Source organism: Scyliorhinus canicula, chromosome 19, assembly GCF_902713615.1.
Source record: "Scyliorhinus canicula chromosome 19, sScyCan1.1, whole genome shotgun sequence".
Lineage (NCBI taxonomy): Eukaryota > Metazoa > Chordata > Chondrichthyes > Carcharhiniformes > Scyliorhinidae > Scyliorhinus > Scyliorhinus canicula.
In genome coordinates this window covers 98388193-98415164 of record NC_052164.1, presented here as the reverse complement: position 1 = coordinate 98415164, position 26972 = coordinate 98388193, and the positions used below count along the sequence as shown (strand labels likewise).

Genomic DNA, 26972 nt, shown 5'->3' with positions numbered 1-26972 from the left:
TTCAACAATGGTCACCTGTAGACTTTTAATTCAAGATATTTTAATTGAAAATCCAAATTTCACCATCTGCCGTGGGATTTGAACTCGGGTCACAGAGCATGACTCTGGCTCTCTGGATTACTAGTCTAGTGACAAAGCCACTAAGCCACTGCCTCCCATGAAGTAAAGCATGAAGAATTCTGGCCTTTACTATTAGAGTCATAGAGTACAAGAGCAAAGAGATTATGCTGAATTTATACAAGACACTAGTTAGACCTCAGCTGGAATATTGGGTACAGTTCTGGGCGCCGCACTGTAGGAAGGATGTGAACACATTGGAGAGAGTGCAGAAGAGGTTTACAAGAATGGTGCCAGGGATGAGAAATTTCAGTTATGAGGATAGTTTGGAGAGGCTGGAACTATTCTCCTTGGCGAGAAGAAAGCGGAGAGGAGATTTGATAGAGATGTTTAAAATCATGAGGGGGCTGGACGGAGTGAATAGGGTGAACATGATTCCGCTTGTCAAAGGATCAAGAACAAGATGGCACGATTGGAATGTGCCACCTGGAAGTGTAGTGGAGGCAGGCACAAGGAGGCTTCAAGAGTGCATTAGATGATTACTTGAATAGAAACAATGTGCAGGGAGACAGGAAAAAGGCAGGGACATGGCACTAAGTCACAGTGGTTAGCACAGCTGCCTCACAGTGCCAGGGACCCGGGTTCAATTCCAGCCTTGGGTAGCCGCTTGAGTGGAGTTTGCATGTTCTCCCAATGTCTGTGTGGGTTTCCTCCGGGTGCTCTGGTTTCCTCCTCCAGTCCAAAAATGTGCAGGTTTGGTGGATTGGCCATGCTAAATTGGCACTTAGTGTCCAAAGGTTTGGTGGGGTTATGGGGACACGGCGGGGCAGTGGGCCTAGGTAAGGTGTTCTTTCAGAGGATAGGTGCAGACTCAATGGGTCGAATGGCCTCCTGTACTGTAGGGATGCTACGGTTCACAATGCTCGTTTGCAGAGCTGGTGCAGACGTGATGGACCTTCTGCGCCGTAACAATTCTTTGATTCAACAGGACTCAGAACTGGTGTTGATGGTGAAACTCCTTTAATTGTTCCTTGTGGTTCCACATGGAATGCCAAGTAAATGAAACTGATGGGATGTGACTTTTAAAAACAAAAGAACAAAGAAAAGTACAGCACAGGAACTGGCCCTCCAAGCCTCTGCCGACCATACTGCCCTTCTAACCTAAAACCTTCTACACTTTTGCGGTCTGTATCCCTCTATTTCCGTCCTATTCATGTATTTGTCAAGGGCCCCTGAAACGTCACTATCGTCCCTGCTTCCACCACCTCCTCTGCCAGTGAGTTCCAGGCACCCACTACTCTCTGTGTAAAAAACTTCCCATTTAATCATTTAAACCATTTTCATAATCATGTGAATTGTTTAAACATAATATTTAATATTACTAGAGATCTGCTAATGCTATGTACACTTTAACATTAATGTTTAGTCAAGCTTTTGACATAGTGAGTATGCTCTTCAGATGCAGCATTATAAACATGACATAAAGATGACTGTATCGAACAAGGCCATTTGGGGCTGTGCTGCTGTTATGCACCACATGTAAACCTTTTAGAAACCCATCCACTTTCCCTAAAGTGTTCTTTCTCTCTCATTCCATTGTCCATTCCCAGAGTTCAGTGGTCTAAGGAAGCTGCTGTGTTCAGACGATGAGCTGGTGGTGGGGAACATTGCCCTTTGCCTTTCAAACTGCTTCGAGATCCCTGGAGCTGCTACATCGCTACTCAAGTCTGACATTGTCATGACGTTGCTGAAGCATGCTGGTGGCGATGCCAAGGAAAATTGCCTTCAACAGAATTCAGCAATCGCTTTGGGTAAACTTTGCTTAGCAGAACCCAGGTAAGGCTCAACATTCAGAGATTATCACATGTCTGAGGTTCACACGGAGTGTAAATGAAACTAATGGGATGCGACTTTTAAAAATTCCCATTTAATCATTCAAACCATTTTCATAATCATTAAATCATTTAAACTTAACGTTTAATATTACCAGAGATTTTTTTTTTAATTCATAAATTTAAAGTACCCAATTCATTTTTTTTTCTAATTAAGGGGCAATTTAGTGTGGCCAACCCACCTACCGTGCACATCTTTGGGTTGTAGGGATGAGGCCCACGCAGACACGGGGAGAATGTGCTAACTCCACACGGGCAGTGATCCTCGGTGCCGTGAGGCAGCAGTGCTAACCACTGTGCCGCCCAAAAATACCAGAGACCTGATCATCCTATGCACTTTAACATTAATGTTTAGCCAACCTTTTGACACTAGTGAGTGGAGCTCTTCAGATGCATCATTACAAACATTCTATAAAGTTGACCGTATGGATCCAGGCCATTGGGTTCAATTTGGCTGTGCTGTTGTTTGCACCATCTGTGTCTGCACCCATCCCATTCATTCATGTAAATAATTTCACAGGATGGCTGATAAATGTCCCACATGCTAATGCGTACATCCCTTAAAGTCAGCAGAGCTACTTGGGGGTCTGCCTTGCTCAGGTCAGGCACCATCTCAAGCTGGTACATTTGATATAACCATTGTCTGAAAGAGCGAAAACCTGCCAAAGGTTTCTGACTTTTAATATTAAATATTGATGACAAACAGCTTTTATTGAAATTGATAAATTAATGTCCCTTCTGCCTAACATTTATCTTGCTGTATGCAGGCACAGGGCAGAACTCCGAGAATTAAATGGATTGCAAATTCTGGCGTCCTGCATGAAGTACATAAAGTGAGGATGTAACGTTACCAGCCATGGCTCAGAGATTGCTTACCTGAAGATAATTCCTCTTGGGAATTAACTAAAGAGACTGGTTAAGCTTATGAATATTTTGTAACATGGATTCATTGGTGGTAGAAGAGATTCAACTTGAGGGTTGTTGATGTTTAATGCATTTGACTCCATTTCATCAATACTGCTATGGACAATGCTCCCGTAATCTTTGCAGGCGTATTCTTTCTTAGCTATAAAATCAGCATCCTGCACAATCCTGCTCCCTGCATCACTCTGTGCTCTGACCAGGGTTCATTATTACCACTCCTGCTCCTAGTTCTTATGTTCTTATTAAAGGGATTAAGGGTTATGGTGTTCGGGCCGGAAAGTGGAGCTGAGTCCACAAAAGATCAGCCATGATCTAATTGAATGGCGGAGCAGGCTCGAGGGGCCAGATGGCCTACTCCTGCTCCTAGTTCTTATGTTCTTATGTTCTTATGTTCTTATTTTCTAGCTTATTCATTCTCACTATCTCTACAACTTGAAATGCTTTCCCTCATTATTCCATCTACCCAGTTATCTACAATATTTTCAGTTCCAATCTTAGCAAATGTTACTTATTGATTTGCCCAATCTGTTATATGTTTTCCAACCTTGATAATATCCTGAATCCCTCAGTTCCTAAGCTAGAGCCGCGATCTACTGGCCTCACCACACCCGATTCGGGAAGCGACGAGGCTGGTAAATTTAGCGAGAGACAAGATCTCGCGAGACGTCACAATCCTGCTCCTTGAGGTCAGGATCCAGATTTGCATATTCAAATGTGCAGTCAGGTTCACTTGAATATGCTCTCGCCGGAGTTTCCCATGGCATGGAATCTAAACCCAGTGCCTTGGAGACCCTGAGCGATCACTGCTTAGCAGTGGTCTCCACCAGCATGGACCAGGCACTTTGGGGGGGGGGGGGGGGGTGAGGAGGACCCTCCCAGGCAATGGGGACCCCTGGGTGGTTGGGCTCTGGGCAGGGTGGTACCCTAGCACCCTGATGCCACCTGAATGCCAAGGTGGGTGGCACTGCAGAGGTGGTGCCAGGCTGGTGGTGCCCAGGTGGCAATTTGCCCACCCTGGGGATCACGTCCAAGGGCCTCTGCGGGGGATTCCTTGCCAAGATCCAGAAATGAAACTGAGCCCCGTTTAATAGCAGGGTTATTCTCAGCCCGGCACGCGCTCGGAAACGCCCGGCTAAATGCGCTCTACACGGAACTCTTTCATTTCTGTTAAGCGTCTCCCAGGTTTCTCAATTTGAAAAATTTTAAAATCTTAATTTCGTGATTGTCCTTTTTACAATTTTAAAGATAGTAGTTGAGTGTAACGGAGAAATGACTGTTAAACCTTATAATCCTGACTTATTTTTAGATATTCTCACCACATCTGCCATTATTCTTGTCTTATCCTCAATTTCTGCTGTTTTCAAAAATGCATTTACTTGAACATTGAATCAATTTATATTGTCCATTTCAATGGTAATTTATTCCACAGGTTTGCTGCTATTTGATTGTGAAATTTTGCAGTCTGAATACGTGGTGGTGCTATTTTACTCAAACAGTTGATCCATTTAAAATATGATTTACATTTCCATAAAAATAGAGGATAAAAAGATTACACACAAACGCATTAAGCGGTTGTAAGCTAAGATTTGCATAGCATAGTTTTAAGGTGTTTTGAAGAACTGCAGTCCAGATTTATATGAATTAATGACTCCCTGCGCGACGATTCTCCCACTGGTATTAAATCTTGTTCTTTCAGGGATTAACACTGGATAATAGATAATGCAAGCTTTTATTTGTATAGTAACTTGTTTGCCAGCAGAGCCTTTGCAATTCTCAGCTCTCATCACAGATGTTGGAAGATTAGGCCAGTGAAAGACTCATCTGAACAGTTATGTCAATTTCTGCAGATGCTCCTCTCATCTCCATACAGGGAACCGATCCTCCCAGCTTTGGTGCAATTGTTAAAATTTAATTTTGTTTTGTGACTAAGCAACCAGTAAACTCAGTAAATATCAGAAACTAAGTACATTTCTGTTGTTAATGGCATTTTCTATTTCAACAGTAGAGTGTAAACTTACCACAATACTACAGGTATTCAAATTTTGAAGCTGGGGTGAAACCTGCCGGAAAAATGATAAAAGCAAATTACTGTGGATGCTGGAATGTGAAACCAAAGAGAAAGAAATGCTGGAAAATCTCAGCAGGTTTGGCAGCATCTGTCGGGAAAGAAAAGAGCTGGCGTTTCGGGTCCAGGTGACCCGTTGTCAAAGTGTGGGATCCAAAGGTGCCGACAATCCCAGCCTTACAGAAAAAAGCTGCCCGATCCCAAAGCAAGAGTGCAGCCCCTCCACCTCTCTTTCCCCCCCCCCCCCCCTCCCCTCCCCCCACCTCCCCCAAGGATCACTGGCAATGGGGCCCTCCCAAAGGGTCTCCCTTCAGGTTAACTTCTAGCCGGCATCAAGTCAAATCCCCATCAAATCAATCGTCAGCAGTTGCCCCCCCCCCCCCCCCCCCCCAGGCGAGCGGAACCCCGCTATGGGGACGCCAAATGCCTTCCCTTCATGGCCATCCCACTTCTAGGCTCTTCCCCTTGTCAGTGCGCATTGGCATTATAGCAGTGCCAACGCAGAAGTGCCAGGGCACTGTTCTGCCATGTCCCTGACCACCCGATGACCTCTGAGTCCCCTGCGTGCTCATTATGGGCTGGATTCTCCGGTCCCCCAGCAGCGTGTATCTCGGCCGCGTGCCATTTGCTGTGATGGGATTCCGTCTTCCCGCCGCTTGTCAATAGGATTTCCCAGTGAAGCCATCCCATGTCGTTGGGAAACCTGCGGGCGGGGATGTGCTTCCAGCAGGAAAAGGGAATCCCAACGGACAGAAAATTCCAGTCGATATCTGCTATCTTGTTGGAGACCAGGGGTGAAATTCTCCGACCCCCAGCAGGGTCGGAGAATCGCCCGGGGCCGCCGAAAATCCCGCCCCCGCCATGTCCAGAATTCTCCCACCCGCAAAACGTCGACGTGCCGCCAATCCCGCCGCCCGCCTCGGAGAATGGCGGGGGCCGGCGGGAGGCTACGATTTTTGTGCTGCCGTTATTCTCCGGCCCGCGATGGGCCGAAGTCCCGCCGCTGGGAGGCCTCTCCCGCCACCGAGGTTTGAACCACCTCTGGTGGCGGCGGGATCGGCGGCGGGAGCAGACCCCCGGGGTCCTGGGGGGGGGGGGGGGGGGGGGGGGGGCGATCGGACCCCGGGAGGTGCCCCCACGGTGGCCAAGCCCGCGATCGGGGCCCACCGATTGGCGGGTGGGCCAGTGCCGTGGAGGCACTCTTTCTCTTCCGCCGCCGCCACGGCCTACACTATGGCGGAAGCGGAAGGGATTCCCCCAGCGCGCATGCGCGAACCGGTGAAGCCCTTTCGGACAGCCCGGGCGGCGGGCGTCAAAGGCCATTGGTGCCGGTTTTGGCGCCAGTCGGTGTGGTGCCTACTGCTCCGGCGCGGGCCTAGCCCCCCAAAGGTGCGGAGAATTCCACACCTTTGGGGAGGCCCGACGGCGGAGTGGTTGGCGCTACGACGGGACCCCCCCCCCCCCGCCGCCGGGTAGGGGAGAATCCCGCCCCAGTAGTGATTCCCGCCAGCCTCAGCTGCTGTGGGGTGGAAGGGGTGGGGGGAGGGAACATTAGGAGCCAGGAGATTCCGACTTCAAATGATCTGAACATATTTGAATGCTAATTGAATTATACAATGGGCATGAACCAGATTGCGGGAGATGCCGCGGGTCGGGAACATTGCGCTCCTTTCGACCCGGGCGCGAACCCCGTTCAGGGGCTCTCCTGCTATTCTCCAGGAAAGGTGAGATGTGCGCTGGCCACAATGCAGACGGAGAATTTCCCTCACGGTGGTTAAAAAGATAGTCTCAAATGTTTCACAGCCATGATTTTTTTTTTAAATGTTGACGCTATTATGTGAGCAAATGTGGCAACCAACTTGCCTACAGGGTGAATGATGACCAGTCGGTTTATTTTATGGCTACGTTAGCTGAGGGAGTATTGTTCGTTGGAACAACAGGTGCACTTCTCTTCACATAGTGCCATGGGACCTTTTGCATTCACCTGGACATGGTGTTGGTTTGATATTGGAACTGAAAAGGCAACACCCATAATTACCACTCCCCCAGCCCTGCACCTTCCCTAAGCTCAGGGATCAGGTTGGGTTACTTTGGCACATGCCTGCAACCTATCTGCTCTGTCTGGCTCATTGGGCAGCTCACCTAACCGGCTGACTGGGATAATGTTTCTTGACCACGTCTGCGCACCTGAAGACAAGAGAAATAGAGAACGGAGGTTTCACTTTCAGAGATCGAGCTGCCCGCCGTCGTGACTGACAGCCTGCCAATTTTTAAGTGAACACGTTTGCCGATTGTCTGCAAGCTGCCTTGTTGCTGCGGAACGCCAGCCCAGTGCTGCCTGCTGCAATCACCGCATCACTTTATTTCCAGCAAAGACTTTGAGTATTCAATTACAGGATTACATGTCTTTAACTGATTTCACTGCGCAAGATAACATCTTGAAAAATCTGCAAATTCAAAGAACCCTTTGTGGTTATAATTATGGTAAAAGCACTTCATTTTGTGAAACTATTGCAGATTACTGAAAATTTGCAAAAAGAGTGGCAAATAAATGAAATAATTGAGCAATTTGAATTGAGCAACGTAACTATGGAAAAATTGGAATTCAACAATAAAAATAATTAGTTGATCAGATTACATGTAGCAAACGGCTTTGGAGGAGTAGACTGTGTACATGTTTAATGGAGAAATTCATGTGGGCTTATTACCAGATATGTTCAAGTAACCTGCTGTCAATCCCTGTGTGAGCTGTGTGTTAACTATGGCTCAGCACTGTGACCCCCAAAGGCTTGCGTCCCATCCAGTGTTAATTAATTCTGAAGCCATATCGTGACATAGAAAGGCAGATCCTAACGCGAATGGCGTTGTATAGCCATGTGTTTCTTGGTACTGTCAGGAAACTCGAGGCTAAACGCGCTCGCTATGGGGCTGTGTTCCCAATTATTTGAATTGACCCCTTGTTACTATTTGATTCGTAGCCTGTTTGTTAGGATCACAGCCTCTAGCTTACACCCTTTTAAATTGTTCCTGATCTTAAACTAGCTTTGGCAGATTTTGCTCATAAAAATCAACTGCGCAGGGAGCAAACGAAACTTAATGAATTGATTTTTCTACTTGATGCAGAAGAAAATGCAAACCACAATACCTCTGTGTATAGAACGTTCTCTTCAGCAATGACAAATACTTAGTGTTAAAATAAATCAATCAGTATTTTGAGCAGCTCCAAAATAACAGCACAGTGACAGAAAAGCTAATTTACTGTGCCTTATTAGACTCAAAATCACATTCAGTGGTACATGGGCTCTTCATCATTGTTGCCCTCTGTTGTTCCCTTAATGCAACTTTTCAGAAGGAGCAATGCACCCTTAAGATGTGCTAAAGGACTTTCCCGAATTTACAACACAACTTTATTGTATGTTTAAAGACACCTTTGTGAAGACAAAGGAAGGTCTGTCTGACAAGTGCAAGAGGACCTCATAAGCTTATCTAATTCGGGGTTGGATCCTTCATAACCAGTGCAGCTGTGGATAACAACCACAGTAATTCCCTAAATGGAACAGCTGGACTGGCCAATGAAATTGCTGCAAATAAAGACAGGCATTTCACATAATATCTGAAGAGCCCCAGCCAGCAGAGACTTTGGGTGTGATTCAGCCCAAAAAATGACTGAGGGCTCGATTCAACTAAATGGGAACATAGTCCCCTGGCGAGCGCATTTAGTCGCATGTTTCCTGGTACTCGCAATGCTGAGAAACACATGGCTATACAATGCAACTTACATTGTAAAAGGGGCCTCAGCGGGAAACGCATGGCCGAGGCTGCACATAGCCCCGTTTTGTACACTGGGGAGTGTGGTAATATGCATCACTGTAAATACAAAAGGGGTTAATGTAAATACACTTAGATGAGCTAGACACTAGAGGGAGCACCAGAGACATGACACACAGACATTCAACCAATAGGTCAGTAAGATAGGACACGACCAATGGGCATTCATGATACACACAGAGGTGACACTACCACAGGAGGGCATTACACCAACCCATATAAAAGGACACAGCACGCATGATCTTCCTCTTTCCAGTGCAAACTCTCAGTGAGTACACAGGGTTGATTTGAAACATATCACACCCACCACCTGGATTGTAGCAGACTAGTTTGGCAGTCTGAGTAAAAGCAGCTTATGCTACGTCAAGAGGATAACAAAATAGGGAGCTCTGCTTGTCGGAACTTCCCAGCCCAGCGAGAGATCGGGACGCCATTTTTAAATGGGGGCGTGATCCAGATCACATCAGGCGCCACGGGTCGGTGAATCCCGGAGGTTTCGCACCCGATGCAAAGCCCGATTTTGGTCTCCCTGTGATGCACCCGACGCACCCAGATTAGCGCCGGGTGCAACTATCGTAACTATCGCAAGCCATGGTTAAACATGCCAGTGGGTGGATGAAGGACCAGGCAGTGAATGAAGTGATGTTAGTGCTGACATTCAAAAGCAGCGAATGGGTGGCATCAAGTGATAAACATACAGCAAAAGATACTGCAGCTTCCTTGGTGTTGAGTGAAAACATTGTTTTATTCGGGGGAACAGCTCCTAGTCCAATACCTTAACTTCTGGAAGTAGAAACTAAATATAGAGGGGGGTCCAGAGTGCCTGGAATTTCAAAATTTTGCCATCAATATTTTCAGAGCTAACAGGAAAAGGAAGTGATATGTTGATATCAAATAGCATTGAAGCTACAAATAATTCAACAAAGAACATTACACCAACTTAAAATTCAGTTATTTTGACCCAAAATGTTTTTCAGCCAAATGTTATGAATCATTTTCTTTTTGGCTCTGCCTTGTATTCTTTGATAAACACAATGACAGTGTCTCCAGAATTACACACCGCACCCTAAAATAAAAGCTCGAAAGTGCAGCACAGTCATTATCAAGTGTTCTGTCCCAACGTGCATCAGTAAACTCATTGATATTGTCTTTAACTTTTGACATTGCCAGTTTAAAGAGCACAAAGCAAAGTCTTTTTAATAAATATTGGCTTGTGAGACATTTTGCATCAGCTAAGTTATTGCCAGCAATACTACAAATATATAATACCAGATACAAATTGCATATGCGTCCTCCAATTCCTCTCCCTCAGCTGTTATGGGGCACAATACCATTATTTCTGAAGTGGAAAATAATGACCACTTAGTTTCACAACAGTTGCTGTAATAAATTATTTTCACAGTGGTGGAACACCTCAGGAAGGATCTCCAGCAACTATACAGGTGCAACAAACCATCCCACAACACAACATTTATAAGCTGGAAAATACTTTTGTTTATAACGGTGCTATGGACAGGAGAGGGGAAATAAACTGAAATACTTGCACCCTTTTCCCTACTCTATCTAATCAGTGTGGTTTTGGAGAGGAAGATATGTATGGTTCTCAGCCCCCAGAGTGTGTGGTCAATTTGGAAATAACAGCAGCAAGCCTTTATGGGTTTAAATAAAGAGGGTTATTTATTCACACAATCAACCTGAAAGTCTAAATGCTATGTTATGACTCCCATGCACGCAATAAAGGTACAGTCAAAGAAAACAGTATTCTTTTACAAGTTGTAAACAAAAATAATCCATGTGTTGGGCACATGGAAGAAAAATAGTTGACGAGGTCCCAATAGTTAACGGAGTCTTTTTCCACTCTTGAATTGTAGTTCAGATGGATTTCAGAAGCCAAAGTTGGATATCAGATTATTATTTTTTTATTTATAAATTTAGAGTAGCCAATTCATTTTTTCCAATTAAGGGGCAATTTAGCATGGCCAATCCACCTACCATGCACATCTTTGGGGTGTGGGGGTGAGACCCATGCAGACACGGAGAGAATGTGCAAACTCCACAAGGTAACTAACCTGGGGCCGGGATTGAACCTGGATCCTCGGCGCCATGAGACAGCAGTGCTAACCACTGCGCCACCGTGCCACCCTTAGATATCAGGATTATTGCAGGATTTCCTCACAAATATGAATGTTCAGTAGGCCATGAAGCAAGGCATTTGTGGTTTTTGTATCGGTAGGTTCAAGTACTTTATAGGTGGACATGGAGTTTTGGAATCAGGCTGGGAGACCCCTTTAAAATGTAAGGTTCTGAAAGGTAATTATACCACCATCTTTGACCAAAGACGCTTTCTCTTTCAGTGTTCTGAAGACTGCCCAAGTGTCTCTGGCTCTTCAGACGAAAACCTGTTATTTCCGGCCGGTTTTGATCAAGTTACCAATACTGGCATTGTTCTCCCTCATTGCTATACAATGGATAAAATGGATGTGTTCTTTCGACTTACACGGGATGAATTGATTTCTGTCCATCCAACATTATTGGTGTTCCAAATCTGGAAGCATCAAATCTGGACTTGTGTTTGGGTGAATCTCCACAGATTGTCTTTGTTACGGTGTGTCCATATCCATTCCGGGCAGGGAGTAGGAGGGGGGTGGGGGGGGCATAGCAATTCCATCAGAAACTTTTTGGGCATTTGAGGCAGAAGTTGCAGAAGTCACCCGACTTCAGTAGCTATCTTAAACAGTCTTGTCAGTATCCAAATGCGGCCGCATTTGGAGTATTGCGTGCAGCTCTGGTTGCCGCATTATAGGAAGGATGTGGAAGCATTGGAAAGGGTGCAGAGAAGATTTACCAGGATGTTGCCTGGTATGGAGGGAACATCTTATGAGGAAAGGCTGAGGGACTTGAGGCTGTTTTCGTCAGAGAGAAGAAGGTAAGAGGTGACTTAATAGAGGTATACAAGATGATCAGAGGATTAGATAGGGTGGACAGTGAGCGCCCTTTTCCTCGAATGGTGATGGCTAGCCCAAGGGGACATAGCTTTAAATTGAGGGGAGATAGATATAGGACAGATGTCAAAGGTAGGTTCTTTACTCAGAGAGTAGTAAGGGCGTGGAATGTCCTGCCTACAACAGTAGTGGGCTCGCCAACATTAAGGGCATTTAAATGGTCATTGGATAGACATATGGATGATAATGGAATAGTGTAGATGCGCTGTAGATTGGTTTCACAGGTCGGCGCAACATCGAGGGCCGAAGGGCCTGTACTGCACTGTAATATTCTATTGTTCTATTGATTCGTATGAAAGCAGTCCATGTTTGAAGTTACTACTGTAATAGGACTTTCCTTTCCTGGGCAAAAGGGATTTGTATTTTCCTTTTGTCACAGCCATTTAGTTCTCCCTCTGTAATGGCACTGCCTTTGACAGTCCCATCAACCTCACCAGATTGCAGCCCTGGGGCTTCCGATTGCCAATCAGATATCCATTTCTAGTGCAGAAAAATAATCACTTCCATTGTCCAAGGCAAGTAAATGGGAAGCCTGTGAAAATGCTGCAATATGTGAAACATTTGAAATTTACTCTACCGTGGCTACCCTCTTTAGCGCAAAATGATGTGACTCAACTTCCTACAGCTTCTTATTTTTGACTTAATAAGCTATGAAATGTAACCAGAGCTAAAACACAGCACAGAAACCATTGTGTACATAAAACCGCTTTCAGGTGAATACGGTTGAAGAGGAAATGCAGGCAAAATGAGTTCAGAGTGTGATTTATCAAGAACTTACTGTGGTGAGGAAAACAGAAATGGGAAGAGTGACCTGCAAAAAACGGCTCTTCCAGCGAGGTCAAGAGTAAATTACAGGGTTTACACCAAAAGACAATGAAGATAAAAGCACAAGACATGACTACGATATAAAACAGTAAACCCCTTGGTAGCCTGAGCACAAAATAACTATTTATATAATTCATAGAAAAATATGTGTCCATTCTCCGTGTGGCTCTATATATGATGGAGTTTTATAAACCTTTATAACACCTTTCAAGAATCTAAAAACCCTTAGTATCCAGGGATGTGTAGGTTCGGGTGGGGTGAAGGGGATAGAATGGCAGAGTGGGCTGGGGTGGGATTGTCTTTCAGAGGGTATGGGCTGAATGGCATCCTTCTGCACTGTAGGGATTCCATGATTCTATGGCAGACGCTCCAGGAGTAGTGAATCAAAAAATGTACACCTCCTCGGTGCACAGTATTCCTCTCACTTTATTAACAACAACTGTGGCCAAAAGCCTAAAGCCTAAATGCTTGGATCCTTGCAGCATCATTAACAATTTGGTTGACGGAATGGGCATCTTGGACCTATTTCAGAGAGCAAATTCATGGCAGGGAGCATCCATAAAGAGAGGAACAGAGTTAATGTGTCTGAATTGTGGTGTTCTTTGTGATTCTTGTTTTCAGGATGGATGTCGTAATGTTCACAAAGACCACAGAAGCCAAGTTCATTAACAAAGCTAACATTTATTCACACTACTTAAATTAAGCTCAACCACTTACTCCTGTAGTAAGCAATAGTTATGGTAATCTACACTCTACTAACACTAGTCTCTACACCCTAACTCCAACTGTACTCTATCCTTTCTAGATCTCTCCTCCGCACTCTACAGGGGATGATTTAGCACAGTGGGTTAAATAGCTGGCTTGCAATGCAGAACAATGTCAGCAGCGCGGGTTCAATTTCTGTACTGGCCTCCCTGAACAGGTGCCGGAATATGGCTTTTCACAGTAACTTCATTGAAGCCTACTTGTGACAATAAGCGATTATTATTACTCCAGCCTTCACTGTCTCTCCCATAAGTGTGAGAGTCAGTGATTTATGTAGTACTGCACCTAGCTCCATCTAGTGGTTAATTGTAACATGACATTAACTCTTTGTATACTGAACATTTCTATGATGTCACATGGTTGATGACCTATCATCCACAAATACCACCTGACCTGCTGAGAATTTCCAACATTTCCTGTTCTCATTTCAGAATTCCAGCATCTGCAATATTTTGCTTCTGTGAAGTCGAGGCAGTGGTTTCTCCAGGTTCTGGTCCCGATGGCTCCAAATGCCCTCGCCGCGCAATTTTCTGGTCCCGCTGACGGAGCACCTTTTTCCTGCGTCCTGAGGTGGATTCAATGTCAAATCCCATTGGCAGTGGCGGGACCAGAGGGTCCCACCGTCGGCCAATGGCGGGCCTCCCCCCCCTGTCGCCAGGAGACCAGAGAATCTCTACCTGAAGATAAAACAGGTGGCCATTTTAACTTGATATGCGAGGTGTAACAGGTAATTACACAAATTAACAAAACAAAATAAAGTTCCAGGGGGAACAATATATTTTAAAAATCTTCACATCTTCCATACTCTTGGCAGCAGTATGGCATCTGACAATAATTGAGGGATTTGAAGGTTCTAGTGTGACCAGATTTCCAAAAGTCAAAACTAGGGCATACTGAAAAGCCTTAGGAAGGTGGGGCTTTGTGATGATGCGCAGGTTGGGCGGCCAGTGACAGTAATCTGGGGGAGGGGCAGTTGAATGTAGGAAGGCATGTGACGACACCTGCCAGAATATGCCCAGCCGGAGTTGGCAATTCTATCAAGACCCCCAAGTATTCACAGCAGCTTTGAACCGCAGACTCTTTGTTTCAATGATATTTCTGCCTCAATTCCTTATAAAACACTGAACCACATGTTCCCAGAATCCTCTATTATGCACCCAACTTTACTGTACAACACATAATGGTAAGATCGAACTCTGTTTAAAAGCCTTGTTGATTTTCATTTGCACAGCGTTCTAACAATAGACGTTTACAACCAGAAGCTGACATGCTGCCCGCCATGGAGAAAGGTCAGCCTTGGTGCGCAGAGGGCTAGAAATTGTATTGAACACCGCCCCCCGCCCCGGGCTGTAGGACGTGCATTGAATGGATACGATGAATGTTACATGTATCACAATTGTATTGCAGCGCCTCAGAGTGCCACATGATCTATGCAGAAAACTTGAATATCATTGCACTTTCTGTCGGTATGTCTCTCAGTAATGTTCTCCCAGAAAGGGGCTTTTCACGGTAACTTCATTTGAAGCCTACTTGTGACAATAAGCGATTTTCATTTCATTTTTCATTTCAGATATTTGGGTGGATTGGCCGTGCTAAATTGCCCCTTAGGGTAGGGGTCACAGGGTGGGAGATTGGGCCGAGGTAGGATGGTCTTTTAAAGTAACGGTGCAGACTTGACGGGCCGAAAGGCCTCTTTCTGCACTGTAGGGATTCTATGATTCTATTCATAAACTAAGTATATGTCTTGCCATAAAAAGGTTACAACCAGGAGCTAATTTTAAACCAGCAAACGTATCTCAAGTGAGGAGAGACCCAGAGCTGCAAGCCGGAAACATGTTGGGCTGGATTCTCCGCTGGCGAGATTCTCCATTGTGCCGGCAGTGCCACCCACGCACGCGGGTTTCCCGGCGGGATTCTCCATCCCACCAGCCGGCCGATGGGTTTCCCATCCCATGCTGTTGGGAAATCCCCGGGCGTGTGTGCACAGCCGGCACAACGGAGAATCCCAGCAGCGGAGAATCCAGTTTGTGCTGTTCAGTAGTTTTGATGGAATAAATAAGGAAAAACTATTTCCAGTACCAGTGTCACCAATAACCCGCGGACACAGATTTTAGGTGATGGAGAAGAGAGCCAGAGATGGAATGAAAAAACATTTAGTCAGGTAACATGTTGTTGTGATCTGGAATGTGCTGCCCGAAAGGGCGTGGGACAAAGATCCACGTTGACTTGCGGAAGAGAATCGAATAAATAGATTGAGGAAAAGAGTACATTGTTGGCTCTGCGGGAAGGACAGGGGAGTGAGGCTTCTTGGGTAGCTCTACCAAGGAGCTGCTACAGGCATGGTGGACCGAATGGCCTCCTTCTGTATTGTATCATGTTGATTATCTATTTGCCAACTGGCTTCTTTGTATGTGGAAACATGACCAACAGGTGGCGATGTCCATCCATCTTTTCCCCTTGTGAACTCCTTGGTTCTCGATGGAAGTTAATCCACCCCAGGATACTCTGACAAATTCACATTGGTTAAAAAAAGAGTAATGAAATGAAACTCTCGTTAACTACTCCTTTGACCGTACAGAATGGCCTATTTGCAATCCCTGGTGAGAGAGGGAGAAAAATCATCTAAGTTAGCTAGCAAAAGATGTAGAACTGGAAGTAATCCTACCCTGAAGGTTACTCCACACTCACGCTCACTTTGCGACTTTCAGCTCTCTCTACATAATTCTTAAGAGCAGCCAGTGCAGACACAGATGGTCCTCCGAAGTGTGAGAGAGGAAATTTTTGTGCAAATGGAATTTAAATAGGCTCGCACAAATAAAGGTAGCGCCGCAACCAGGGAGGTAAAAATTCAGGAAGTTATTGAAGAGACCCGAAATCCATTGCAGCCCAATAAATCTGGGTATGAGATAGAAACTGGTTGAGGGTCAAGTCTTTGCTTTGGTTAAATGGGCAGCTTTGGTCCTTTGACCCTGGGAATTTGTAAATACTGTACCCTCCCATGCTGTTGGAACTCCATCTGTGAACCTCTTTGCAGCTTCATTACTCTCTATTCCTATGCACTGCAATCCCCTCTCATTCTTCTAAACTCTACTGAGTACAGGTCTAGTCGACCCAATCTCTCTTCATACGACAAACCTGCCGTCCCAGCAATCAGTCTCTTGAACCTTCGCTGCATTCCAGCTCTGGCAAGTGTATCCTTTCTTAGAAAAGGAGGCCAACGTGCACACAATACTCCAGGTGTGGTCTCACCAAGGCCCTGTACAGCTGCAGTAAGACATCCCTGCTCCTGTACTCAAGTCCTCTTGCAGTGAAGACTAATATACCATTTGCCTTCCTAACTGCTGGCTTTCAGTGAGGGTGTACCTCACCCAGGTACGACTTTGTACGTCAAGTCATAATGCTAATTTGGAGGGCCGGTGCAGACGCGATAGGCTGAATGGCCTCCTCTCCACTGTAACAATTCTCTAATTCTGCTTCTAAGCCAATGAACTAGAGGAGTGGTCGGAGTGTGACATAAAGAGCAGCATAAACCCGTTGGGCCGAATGGCTTGTTGCCGTGCTATAGGCTCGGTGTAACGACTGTCCGTGAGTCACGTGGTCCAGACTGAGTCAGCGAGGGTAAAATCGGTCTTCAGCTGTCGCACGTCACAGGAAAAAGCATATGTGCAGCGAGTTTTACAATCTGCACAAAGTCAATGGAAAAGATAATGAGGCAGAGTCTAGAGTGGGCGGCAGATTCATGAACACCATCTTGAGCCCCTCCAAGTCCAATCTCGACAAAAGCAGGGGAAGAGAACAAGCTCATTTAAAATCAGAGTATTAAAGGACTGTATTTGAAGACCGCCAACGTGGTGCACGCGCAGTTGGTTTTGCTGCATGATGTCACGGCGAGCGATGGTGACTCAGAATTAAAACCAAAAAGAAGTTAAGCCAACTTTCCAAAGAAAAATGCATGAAGTTTAACAGAAATAAGTTTCCAAAACATAAACTTGAGCCGGAAGTTAAACATGAGCCAGAATCCAGGTGCGTTTAACACTTTCCCCTCAGTTGTCAAGTCAGTTCAGTGCATTCGGCTTGTCACAGCCCAAGTCATTCAGGGAATTTACCTTTTTTTAAAAAAATATTTTTTATTCTCTTCATTTTTCACACTTTCTCCCAAATTTACACCCACCAACAAAAAACAATAATCAGTAACAAATATCTCAATCCCCACATCAATAACAACGATCCCATCCTCCGACTAAACCCCAAACATAAGCCCACATGTTCACACAAACAAATGACAAAAAGGAATTAGTGATCACCCATAGTCGCCATTAACACACACCCCCTCCCCCCAACCCTCCCACCCACATGCCCCAACTAATGTTCGATGTTATCCAGTTCTTGAAAGTGCATATTGAATAATGCCCATGAATTGTAGAACCCCTCCATCCTTCCCCTCAGTTCAAACTTAACCTTCTCAAGAGTTAAGAATTCCAACAGGTCCCCCCACCACGCTAGGGCACAGGGTGGAAAGGCTGCTCTCCATCCCAGCAGGATGCGCCTTTGGGCGATCAACGAGGCGAAGGCCGCAACATCTGCCTCCGCACCCGTTTCCAACCCTGGCTGGTCCGACATCCCGAATATGGCCTCCCGGGGGCCCGGGTCCAGTTTCACGTGCACCACTTTAGAAATTACCCTAAAAACCTCCTTCCAGTAATCCTCTAGCTTTGGACAGGACCAAAACATATGAACGTGATTAGCGCCCCCCCCCCCCCCCCCCCCCCCCCAGCAACGCTCACACACATCTTCCACTCCCTCAAAGAATCGGCTCATCCTCGCCCTCGTGAGGTGTGCTCTGTATACCACCTTCAGCTGTATCAGCCCCAACCTCGCATTTGAGGTGGAGGCATTCACTCTCCGGAGCACCTCACACCAAAACCCCTCCTCCATATCCTCTCCCAACTCTTCCTCCCACTTTGCTTTGACCCCTTCCAGTGGTGCCTTCTCCTCTTCCAAAATAGCTCCATAAACCACCGCCACTACCCCCTTCTCCAGTCCCTCTGTCGTCAGCACCTCCTCCAGCAATGTGGAGGCCGGCTCCACCGGGAAGTTCTGTATCTCCTTTCTGGCAAAATCTCGAATCTGCATGTATCTAACCATTTCCCCCTGCTCCAGCCCATAATTCACTTCCAGCTCCTTCAATCCTGCAAACCGACCCCTAAGAAACAAATCTTTTCACGTCTTAATCCCTTTCTCCTCCCATTTCCGAAAATCTCCATCCCACTTCCCTGGCTCAAATCTGTGGTTCCCCCAAATCGGCATTTCCCTTGACACTGCCCCCAACCCGAAGTGTTGGCCAAACTGTCTCCAAATTCTCATTGGAGCTATTATTACCGGACTCCCCGAGTATTTACCCAGGGCCATCGGGAGCGGCGCTGTTGCTAGTGCTTTCAATCCCGACCCCCAACCAATAACCTGAACTCTGTAACAATGTGAAGTGAAGTAAATTGCCATACACGTCAGTAAAAAGAAAGTTAAAGGGGCCGATTCTCCCAAATGATTCGCCGTCATGAGTGCCGTCGCGTTTCTTTAAAACTTCTTTCTCTTCTTTTTTGTATTCCTCCAGAATTCCCCTGGGACGGGACTTCAGTCTTCTTACAACATTCTAGGTGGGAGCCACCACGATGTGGGACATCTCACCTACAGCGCGCCCTGGCTTCGGGCCTGCCGCCTCGGCCTCCGTTTAGCTCCGCCCCCGCTGCTCCGACCTCCGCGCCCGCTGGGCCCGACCCCTCAGCAGCAGCCGTCCGCCAGCCACGTGGGGTTCCTCGCCAGTTTTCAAACCAGCCCCGCTTGACTCCTGGGACGACCCCAAAGGCCGTCAATAATCGGGGGGGGGAGCGCGAAGAATCGGGGAAACCCCCGAAAGCGCTGCAAATAGTGGCCACCGGAGGGAGCTCCTCTCGATGCGGCCGACCCGCTCGCAAATGCCACCGTAAGTCCCCAGGAAATTTACATTTTATTTATTTATTGTCTTTCTTTATATATATATTTCCCCCTATCTTATCCCCCCTTTCCTTAACTTTTCTCCCCTTTGCTTCCCCCCTTTTTCTCATTTTATCTCTCTTTCGCCCATGTCCCCCCTCCCCCAACATCTCCATCTGTCACAGCATTCCCTCTGATTTTAGTTTCTCTGCTGTTTGGCCTTTCACACCTTTTGTTCTCTCTGGGGACTGCCATCAGCGCTCTTTCCCCTTGGTTTCTGTGGCTATGGCTCATCTTTCATTCCCTCACCCTACAGTATAAATCTCTCCCACTTGCTATGACTTTTAGCTTTAACAAAGAGTCACGTGGACCCAAAACATGAGCTCTTTTCTCTCCTTACAGAAGCTGCCAGACCTGCTGAGATTTTCCAGCATTTTCTCTTTTAGTTTCATTCAGGAAGTTTATTTTAAATCCTTTGGGTGTGATTCAGCGACCCCGGTTTGCCAAGGGCGGAACCAGGCACAACGGGTGAATCGCACGCGAGCCCCAAATCTCAAGTCGCTGCACCCGGCGAGATCTGGATCTGAATATTTAAATTAGCTTAATTGCTCATTTAACTACCCAGACGCTGGATTCAACTGGCACCTGGGATTTACCGACCGTGCCTGGGAGACCTCGCCAGGGTGCCGTTTAGTACTGGTCTACACAAACGTGGACCTGTTGCAACAGCACCTGGTTGGGGGGGGGGGGGGGGGTCCCAGTCCATTTCAGACCCCTAGGTGGTCAGGGAGATGGCAGGGTGCCACGCAGGCTCAGCCCTTGGTACCTGGACACCTTGAAACAGTCAGGTGACACTGCCAGGTGTGTCAGGCTGGCAGTACCTGGGTGCCCATGTGCCCGTGTGGTGCTGCCGGTGGTCAGGCCCTGGTAGAGGGGCGGTGAAGGGGCCTCCAAGGGGCCTCTCCAAGTTTGGGCGGGGGGGGGGGGGGGGGAGTCTGAAAGGTGGGGGGAAATATTAGGGCTGCCAGGCAACATGTCCGCCGTTCTGAGAAGAGCCTATCCTGAAACTGAGCAACGTACTGTTGGATAGCGAGATGTTCCTCGGCCCTGCAGCCAAGGAGAAACACTCCGCTCAATGGGCCATTCAGCGGACTTTAACTTCTGTCTGCTGAACCACGTCCCTTATTGCTAGTTATAGCATCTGGCCCATTGCTTCCCTCCATAGAGCACCCCACCGAGGCCCACCACCCTGCCCTGTCCCCACCCCCTCCCCAGGCCCACCACCCTGCCCCATCCCCCCCCCCCCCAGGCCCACCACCCTGCCCTGTCCCCACCCCCTCCCCAGGCCCACCACCCTGCCCCATCCCCACAGCCCCCCCCCCCGCTGCCCACCACCCTGCCCTGTCCTGCCCCCACCCCCCCCAGGCCCACCACCCTGCCCCCCCCCCCCCCGCTGGCCCACCACCCTGCCCTGTCCCCCCCCCCCTCCCCAGGCCCACCACCCTGCCCCATCCCCACCCCCCCCCGCTGCCCACCACCCTGCCCTGTCCTGCCCCCCCACCCCCCAGGCCCACCACCCTGCCCCCCCCCCCACTGCCCACCACCCTGCCCTGTCCCCCCCCCTCCCCAGGCCCACCACCTGCCCTGCCCCCCCCCTCCCCAGGCCCACCACCCTGCCCCATCCCCCCCCTCCCCAGGCCCACCACCCCGCCCTGCCCCCCCCCCCCTTCCCCAGGCCCACCACCCTGCCCCATCCCCCCCCCCAGGCCCACCACCCAGCCCCATCCCCCCCCCCTGCTGCCCACCACCCTGCCTGTCCCCCCCCCCTACCCAGCCCACCACCCTGCCCCCCCCCAGGGCCCACCACCCTGCCCTGCCCCCCCCCGCTGCCCATCATCCTGCCCTGTCCCCACCACCCCCCCCCAGGCCCACCACCCTGCCCTGTCCACCCCCCCCCTCCCCAGGCCCACCACCCTACCCCATCCCCCCCCCCCCAGGCCCACCACCCTGCCCTGCCCCCCCCCCACTGCCCACCATCCTGCCCTGTTGTTCCCCCCCCCCCCGCTGCCCACCACACTGCCCCATCCCCACACCCACACCTAGGCTCACCACCCTGCCCCATCCCCCCCCCCCCCCCTGGCCCACCCACCACCCTGCCCTGTCCCCACACCCCCCCCCCCCCCAGGCCCACCACCCTGCCCTGTCCCCCCCCAGGCCCACCACCCTGCCCTATCCCCACCCCCCCTACCTAGGCCCACCACCCTGCCCTCTTCCCCCCCCCCCAGGCCCACCACCCTGCCCTATCCCCACCCCCCTACCTTGGCCCACCACCCTGCCCCATCCCCACCCCCCCCCCCAGGCCCACCACCCTGCCCTATCCCCACCCCCCCTACCTAGGCCCACCACCCTGCCCCATCCCCCCCCCCGCCCCAGGCCCACCACCCTGCCCTATCCCCACCCCCCTACCTAGGCCCACCACCCTGCCCCATAACCCCCCCCCCCGGCCCACCACCCTGCCCTATCCCCACCCCCTACCTAGGCCCACCACCCTGCCCCATCCCCCCCCCCCCCCCAGGCCCACCACCCTGCCCTGTGTTCCCCCCCCCCCCCCAGGCTCACCACCCTGCCCTGTCCCCCCCCCCCCAGGCCCACCACCCTGCCCTATCCCCACCCCCTACCTAGGCCCACCACCCTGCCCCCCCCCCCCCCGCTGCCCACCACCCTGCCCTGTGTCCCCCCCCCCCCCCCCCCCCAGGCTCACCACCCTGCCCTGTCCCCCTGTCCCCCCCCCCCCCAGGCCCACCACCCTGCCCGGTCCCCCCCCCCTACCTATGTCCACCACCCTGCCCTGTCCCCACACCCCCACCTAACCTTCGGACTGTGGGAGGAAACTGGAGCACCCGGAGGAAACCCACACAGACTCAGGGAGAACGTGTAAGCTCTACACAGACAGTCACCTGAGGCTGGAATTGAACTGAGGTCCCTGGGACTGTGAGGCAGCAGTGCTAACCACTGTGCCACATGCCGCCGATTGTTTCTCTATTTGCTTTAATAGTTCCCTTCCCTCTAGCGCAAGAATATTTTGGAAAGACAGGTTTGGCCAGCGCTGCCTCTCCAGTCAGAGACACAACGGCTTTTCTGTGCCGGTGCAGAGAGGAGCCCGTGGCCATCTTGTGTTAACAGGAGACACTGTGGTAGTTGAAGCACGTTAACATCCTCAGTGAGTGTCGAAGAATGAGAATGTTCCAATCGAAACACATAAAGGGGCTTGACAGTTGCTGAAAATGTTTACGCTGGTCGGGGAATCTGGAAGATGAGGGGTACAGTCTCAGAATAAGGGGTTGATCATTTTCTCCACCCGAAGTTTGTGAATCTTTGGACTTCTCTATTGTGGTGAATGTAATATATGTTAATATATATGTTAATTCACACTGTTGTTGTAAGCGCAGTAGCGCTGTCCTACCATTAGGGGGAGTAGTGCAGAGAGCACCTAGGAACTTGTACTGGGCTCCACCCTTGGCTCCGCCCACGACTCCTCCCCCTAGTGCAGCTGTATAAGTACCCGTGTCCAGAGTCAGCCTGGGTCACTACGAGTTCATCGACAGGTAACAGGCTGGCTCTGAAGTAAGTCGATTAAAGCCTAGATTCACATCGGAAACACGTGTCTGGTGAATTGATGGTTCCATCATCTATCCCAGAGAGTTTTGGGTGCTAAGCCATTGAATGGGGAAGTGGTGGCGTAGTATTGTGACTGGACTCTTAATCCTGTAACCCAGCATAATGTTCTTAGGACATGGGTTCAAATCCCACCATAGCAGATGGTGCAATTTGAATTCAGTAAAATCTGGAAATAAATTTTAAAATATATATTTTATGCTGGCATTTTCATGAAAACAAACCAAAGCAGAAAAACAATTTGTACAACATTATATATACCAAACACCCACTCACACCCCCTCCCACTCCCTACCATAGCCCTCTTACCCCATCCTGCCTTCCCCATTTTAACCCCCTTCCGCCCCCCCTTGCTGACTCCTCAATCCTCCTTAAAGAAGTCAATAAGCGGCGTCCACCTCCGAGCGAATGTAGAAACCGAGCCACATCAGGATGAACTTGACCTTCTCCAGCCTGAGGAATTCTGCCAGGTCGCTCACCCCCACCCCCGGTTTTGAAGGCTCCAAATCCCTCCATCCGAGCAAGATCTGTCTCCAGGCTATCAGGGAGACAAAGGTCAAGACATCGACCTCACTTGCCCGCTGGACACCTGGCTCTTCCGACACCCCAAATATCGCCACCTCTGGACTCAGGGCCACCTTCACCCCAGCACCTCGGACATGACGTCCACAAACCCCTGCCAGAACCCCTTTAGCTTCGGACATGCCCAAAACATGGGGATGTGATTTGCGGGCCTCCCCGCGCACCGCGCACCGCCCACACCTATCCTCTACCCCCTCCAAACACCTACTCATCCTTGCTACCGTCATATGTGCTCTATGAATTACCTTAATCTGAATGAGGCTTTTCCTCGCACATGACGAGGATGCATTCACCCTCCGCAGGGCCTCAGCCAACGTCCCGGTCTCCACGATGCAGCCCAAAATATCTCGAACTCACTCTGTTCGTCCCCACACTTGTGACTGGTGCCTTCTACAGCAGCTGGACCCAGTCCTCAAACCCCTGCCCAAAACCTGAACCGCCCCAACACCTCCCACAGATATTCCCACTTCACCAGGTCAAACACCTTCTCCACGTCCATTGCTACTGCCACTTCCACGTCCTGCCCCTCCGAAGGCATCAGAATTACACTGAGTAAACGCCTCACGTTCGCCGACAATTGCCATCCTTTCACGAAATTGATTTGGTCCTCCCCTATCATCCCCGAGACACAGTCCTCGATTCGTGAAGCCAAGATCTTCGCCAACAACTTGACGTCTACGCTCAATAACAGTATCGGCAGTACAACACACACTGCTCTGGATCCTTGTCCCTCCTAATATCATGGAGATGGAAGCCTGTGACAGTGTGCAGGGGAGTTCTCCACTCTCCCCAGCCTCATTATACGCCCTCACCAGCAGCGGCCCCCTGCCCTGTCCAATTTTCTAAAACTCCACCGCAATTCCATCCGGACCTGGGGCCTTCCCTGCCTGAATCGCCGCCATATTCTCCATCATCTCCCTCATCCCGATTCGGGCACCCAATCCCTCTACCAACTCCTCGTCCGCCCTGGGAATCTCCACCCAGTCCCGCCCAAGAAGCAGCAAAAGGTACAACACACTCTTGATGTGCCTCCATCAAAGGCCTTCCCTCCAAAAAACTCACCATCGAAACAAAAAAACATTTTAAAGGGAAATGTTTTCAGAGAACAAACAAAGGAAATATCCACCCATAATCCTCCAAAGTTCAATGTACTCACTCTCCTGCCAGTCTATTTCATAGAATTTACAGTGCAGAAGGAAGCCATTCGGTCCATCGAGTCTGCACCGGCTCTTTTGAAAGAGCACCCTCCCCAAGTCCACACCTCCACCCTATCCCCATAACCCAGTAACCCCACCCAACACTAAGGGCAATTTATCATGGCCAATCCACCTAACCTGCACATCTTTGGACTGTGGGAGGAAACCGGAACACCCGGAGGAAACCTACGCAGACACAGGGAGAACGGGCAGACTCTGCACAGACAGTGACCCAAGCCGGGAATTGAACCTGGGACCCTGGAGCTGTGAAGCAATTGTGCTAACCACTATGTTACCGTGCTGCCCTATTGTCCTTCATGAACGCCATGTCCTCTTCTGGCGTGCCGTAATAATACTCACGCTTCTGGATAGTCACCCAGGGGCGGGTTGGGTACAGCACCCCAAACTTCACCCCCTTGTTAAAGAGAGCCAGTGGTCAACGGAGCAGCTGTTTTTTAACACAAAGTTCAGCTAGCAGAGGAGGGAGGCCTTGTCAAAGTGGTAGAACCGATCAAAGCAGGGACCGACAGAGTGGAGCAGAGGCTGGAGTCCAGAAAGTAGAGGAGATGGCGGGATACACGAGGAGCGTTGACCTCGTTGGTGGTCGAGGTGGGGGTGATATGGGAGACCCAGAAGAGGTAGAAGGAGACGGTGGAGGATCTGAAGAATCGCTCCAGACGACAAAATCTGAGGATCGTGGGGATACTCGATGGCATCGAAAGTGCGGAAGCTGGCAGGTACGTGGCCAAAATGTTGGAGCAGTTGATGGGAGAGAGGCCTTTGACCAGCCACTGGCGGTCAATCAAGCGCATAGGGCATCGATGAGTAGGCTGCAAGTGGGCAAGCCGCCAGAAGCGATGGTGGTGTGGTTTCTGGATAAGGAGATGATCCTCCAATGGGCGAGGCTAACCTTGGAAGGTAACGAGCTGCGGGTGCATCAGGACCTGGGAACAGAATTGGCAAAGGGGGGGGGGGTGGGCTGTGTTTAACCGGGCCCCCTTGCCCTCCCCCAATCTTATCCTGTGGTGCACTACAAAGACTTCCCCACTCCAGCAGCTCTTTCCTTCTAGCTCCACTCCTGGCCCGTGGATCCATCCACCTGCCACACCAGAGGAGTAACACCTTCCACAGGCACTCCTGCACCTCTTCCCATCAAAAACCTCACCCTTTGGATGAGGAAAAGACCACCTTGAGCGGGAGCCACCAAATGTGCGACCGCTCACTCCATGGCCGCCACCAGAAATCTATGAAATTAAAATTCTAATGATGACCATGAAACCATTGTCGATTTTTGTAAAAGTTGATGCGACCATCAATTCACTCGAGACATGAGTAGAAGTAACCGTGGCTTTAATCAACTTAGAACAGTGCCTGCCTGCGACTGAACCAATGCTGAGAACTGCCTGCAGGTCGACTGCTCTTTATACCTCCCTTCAAGGGGGAGGAGCCATGGGCGGAGCCCATACATGCCCCAACATGTTCCCCTAGGGATAATGCTATACAATGGCCCATAGGTGAAGCCCACAAGGGCAACAGTATGGCACAGATACAAATACAAGTGCGACAGCACAGATACAAATACACAGGTGGATTATTAGTATAATACATTCACCACAAAAGTCCACCTGGTTCACTAATGTCCTTTCAGGAAATAAATCTGCCTTACTCTTACAAATGGCACAGCAAGCCACTTAGCTCAAGGGCAACTCGGGATGGGCAACAAATGCTAATAATAATAATCTTTATTGTCACAAGTAGGCTTGCATTAACACAGCAATGAAGCCACTGTGAGAAGCCCCTAGTCGCCATATTCCGGCACCTGTCCGGGTACACTGAGGGGGAATTAAGAATGTCACGTCTGCCAGGACTTGTGGGAGGAAACTGGAGCCCCTGGAGGAAACCCACGCAGACACAGGGAGAACGCACAGACCCCAACAGACAGCGACCCAAGCCGGGAATCAAACACGGGACCGTGGCGCCGTGACACAACGGTGCCAACCACTGTGCCTAGCCAGCGACGCCTACTTCCTGTAAGTGAATTGGGTATTAAGGAAACGAGAAGCATAGTTGAGGTGGGATATCAGCCATAGTCAGAACAACGGGGAAGTCATGGAGGACTAAAGACTTACACTAGTTCCTGCTCTTGAAGGGGAAATTTCTCATCAGTCCAGTGGAGTAATTGTAGTAAGCA

At 49.3% G+C, this 26972-nt stretch overlaps 1 protein-coding gene across 5 annotated transcripts in view; it reads left to right on the top strand.

Moving 5' to 3' along the window:
• The window catches only part of ttc12 (tetratricopeptide repeat domain 12), a 36905-nt gene extending 33814 nt beyond the window's left edge, over positions 1 to 3091 (top strand). For 4 of the 5 annotated variants that reach the window (XM_038778981.1, XM_038778980.1, XM_038778983.1 and 1 more), the window contains exons 20-21: positions 1668 to 1893; positions 2717 to 3091. In XM_038778981.1, coding sequence (XP_038634909.1) covers positions 1668 to 1893; positions 2717 to 2786 — 296 coding nt within the window. In that variant the 3' untranslated portion in view covers positions 2787 to 3091. Of the gene's footprint in view, positions 1 to 1667; positions 1894 to 2716 lie in introns of those variants that run through there. The other variant, XM_038778984.1, reaches the window with a different exon arrangement.
• Positions 3092 to 26972: the final 23881 nt, after the last annotated feature.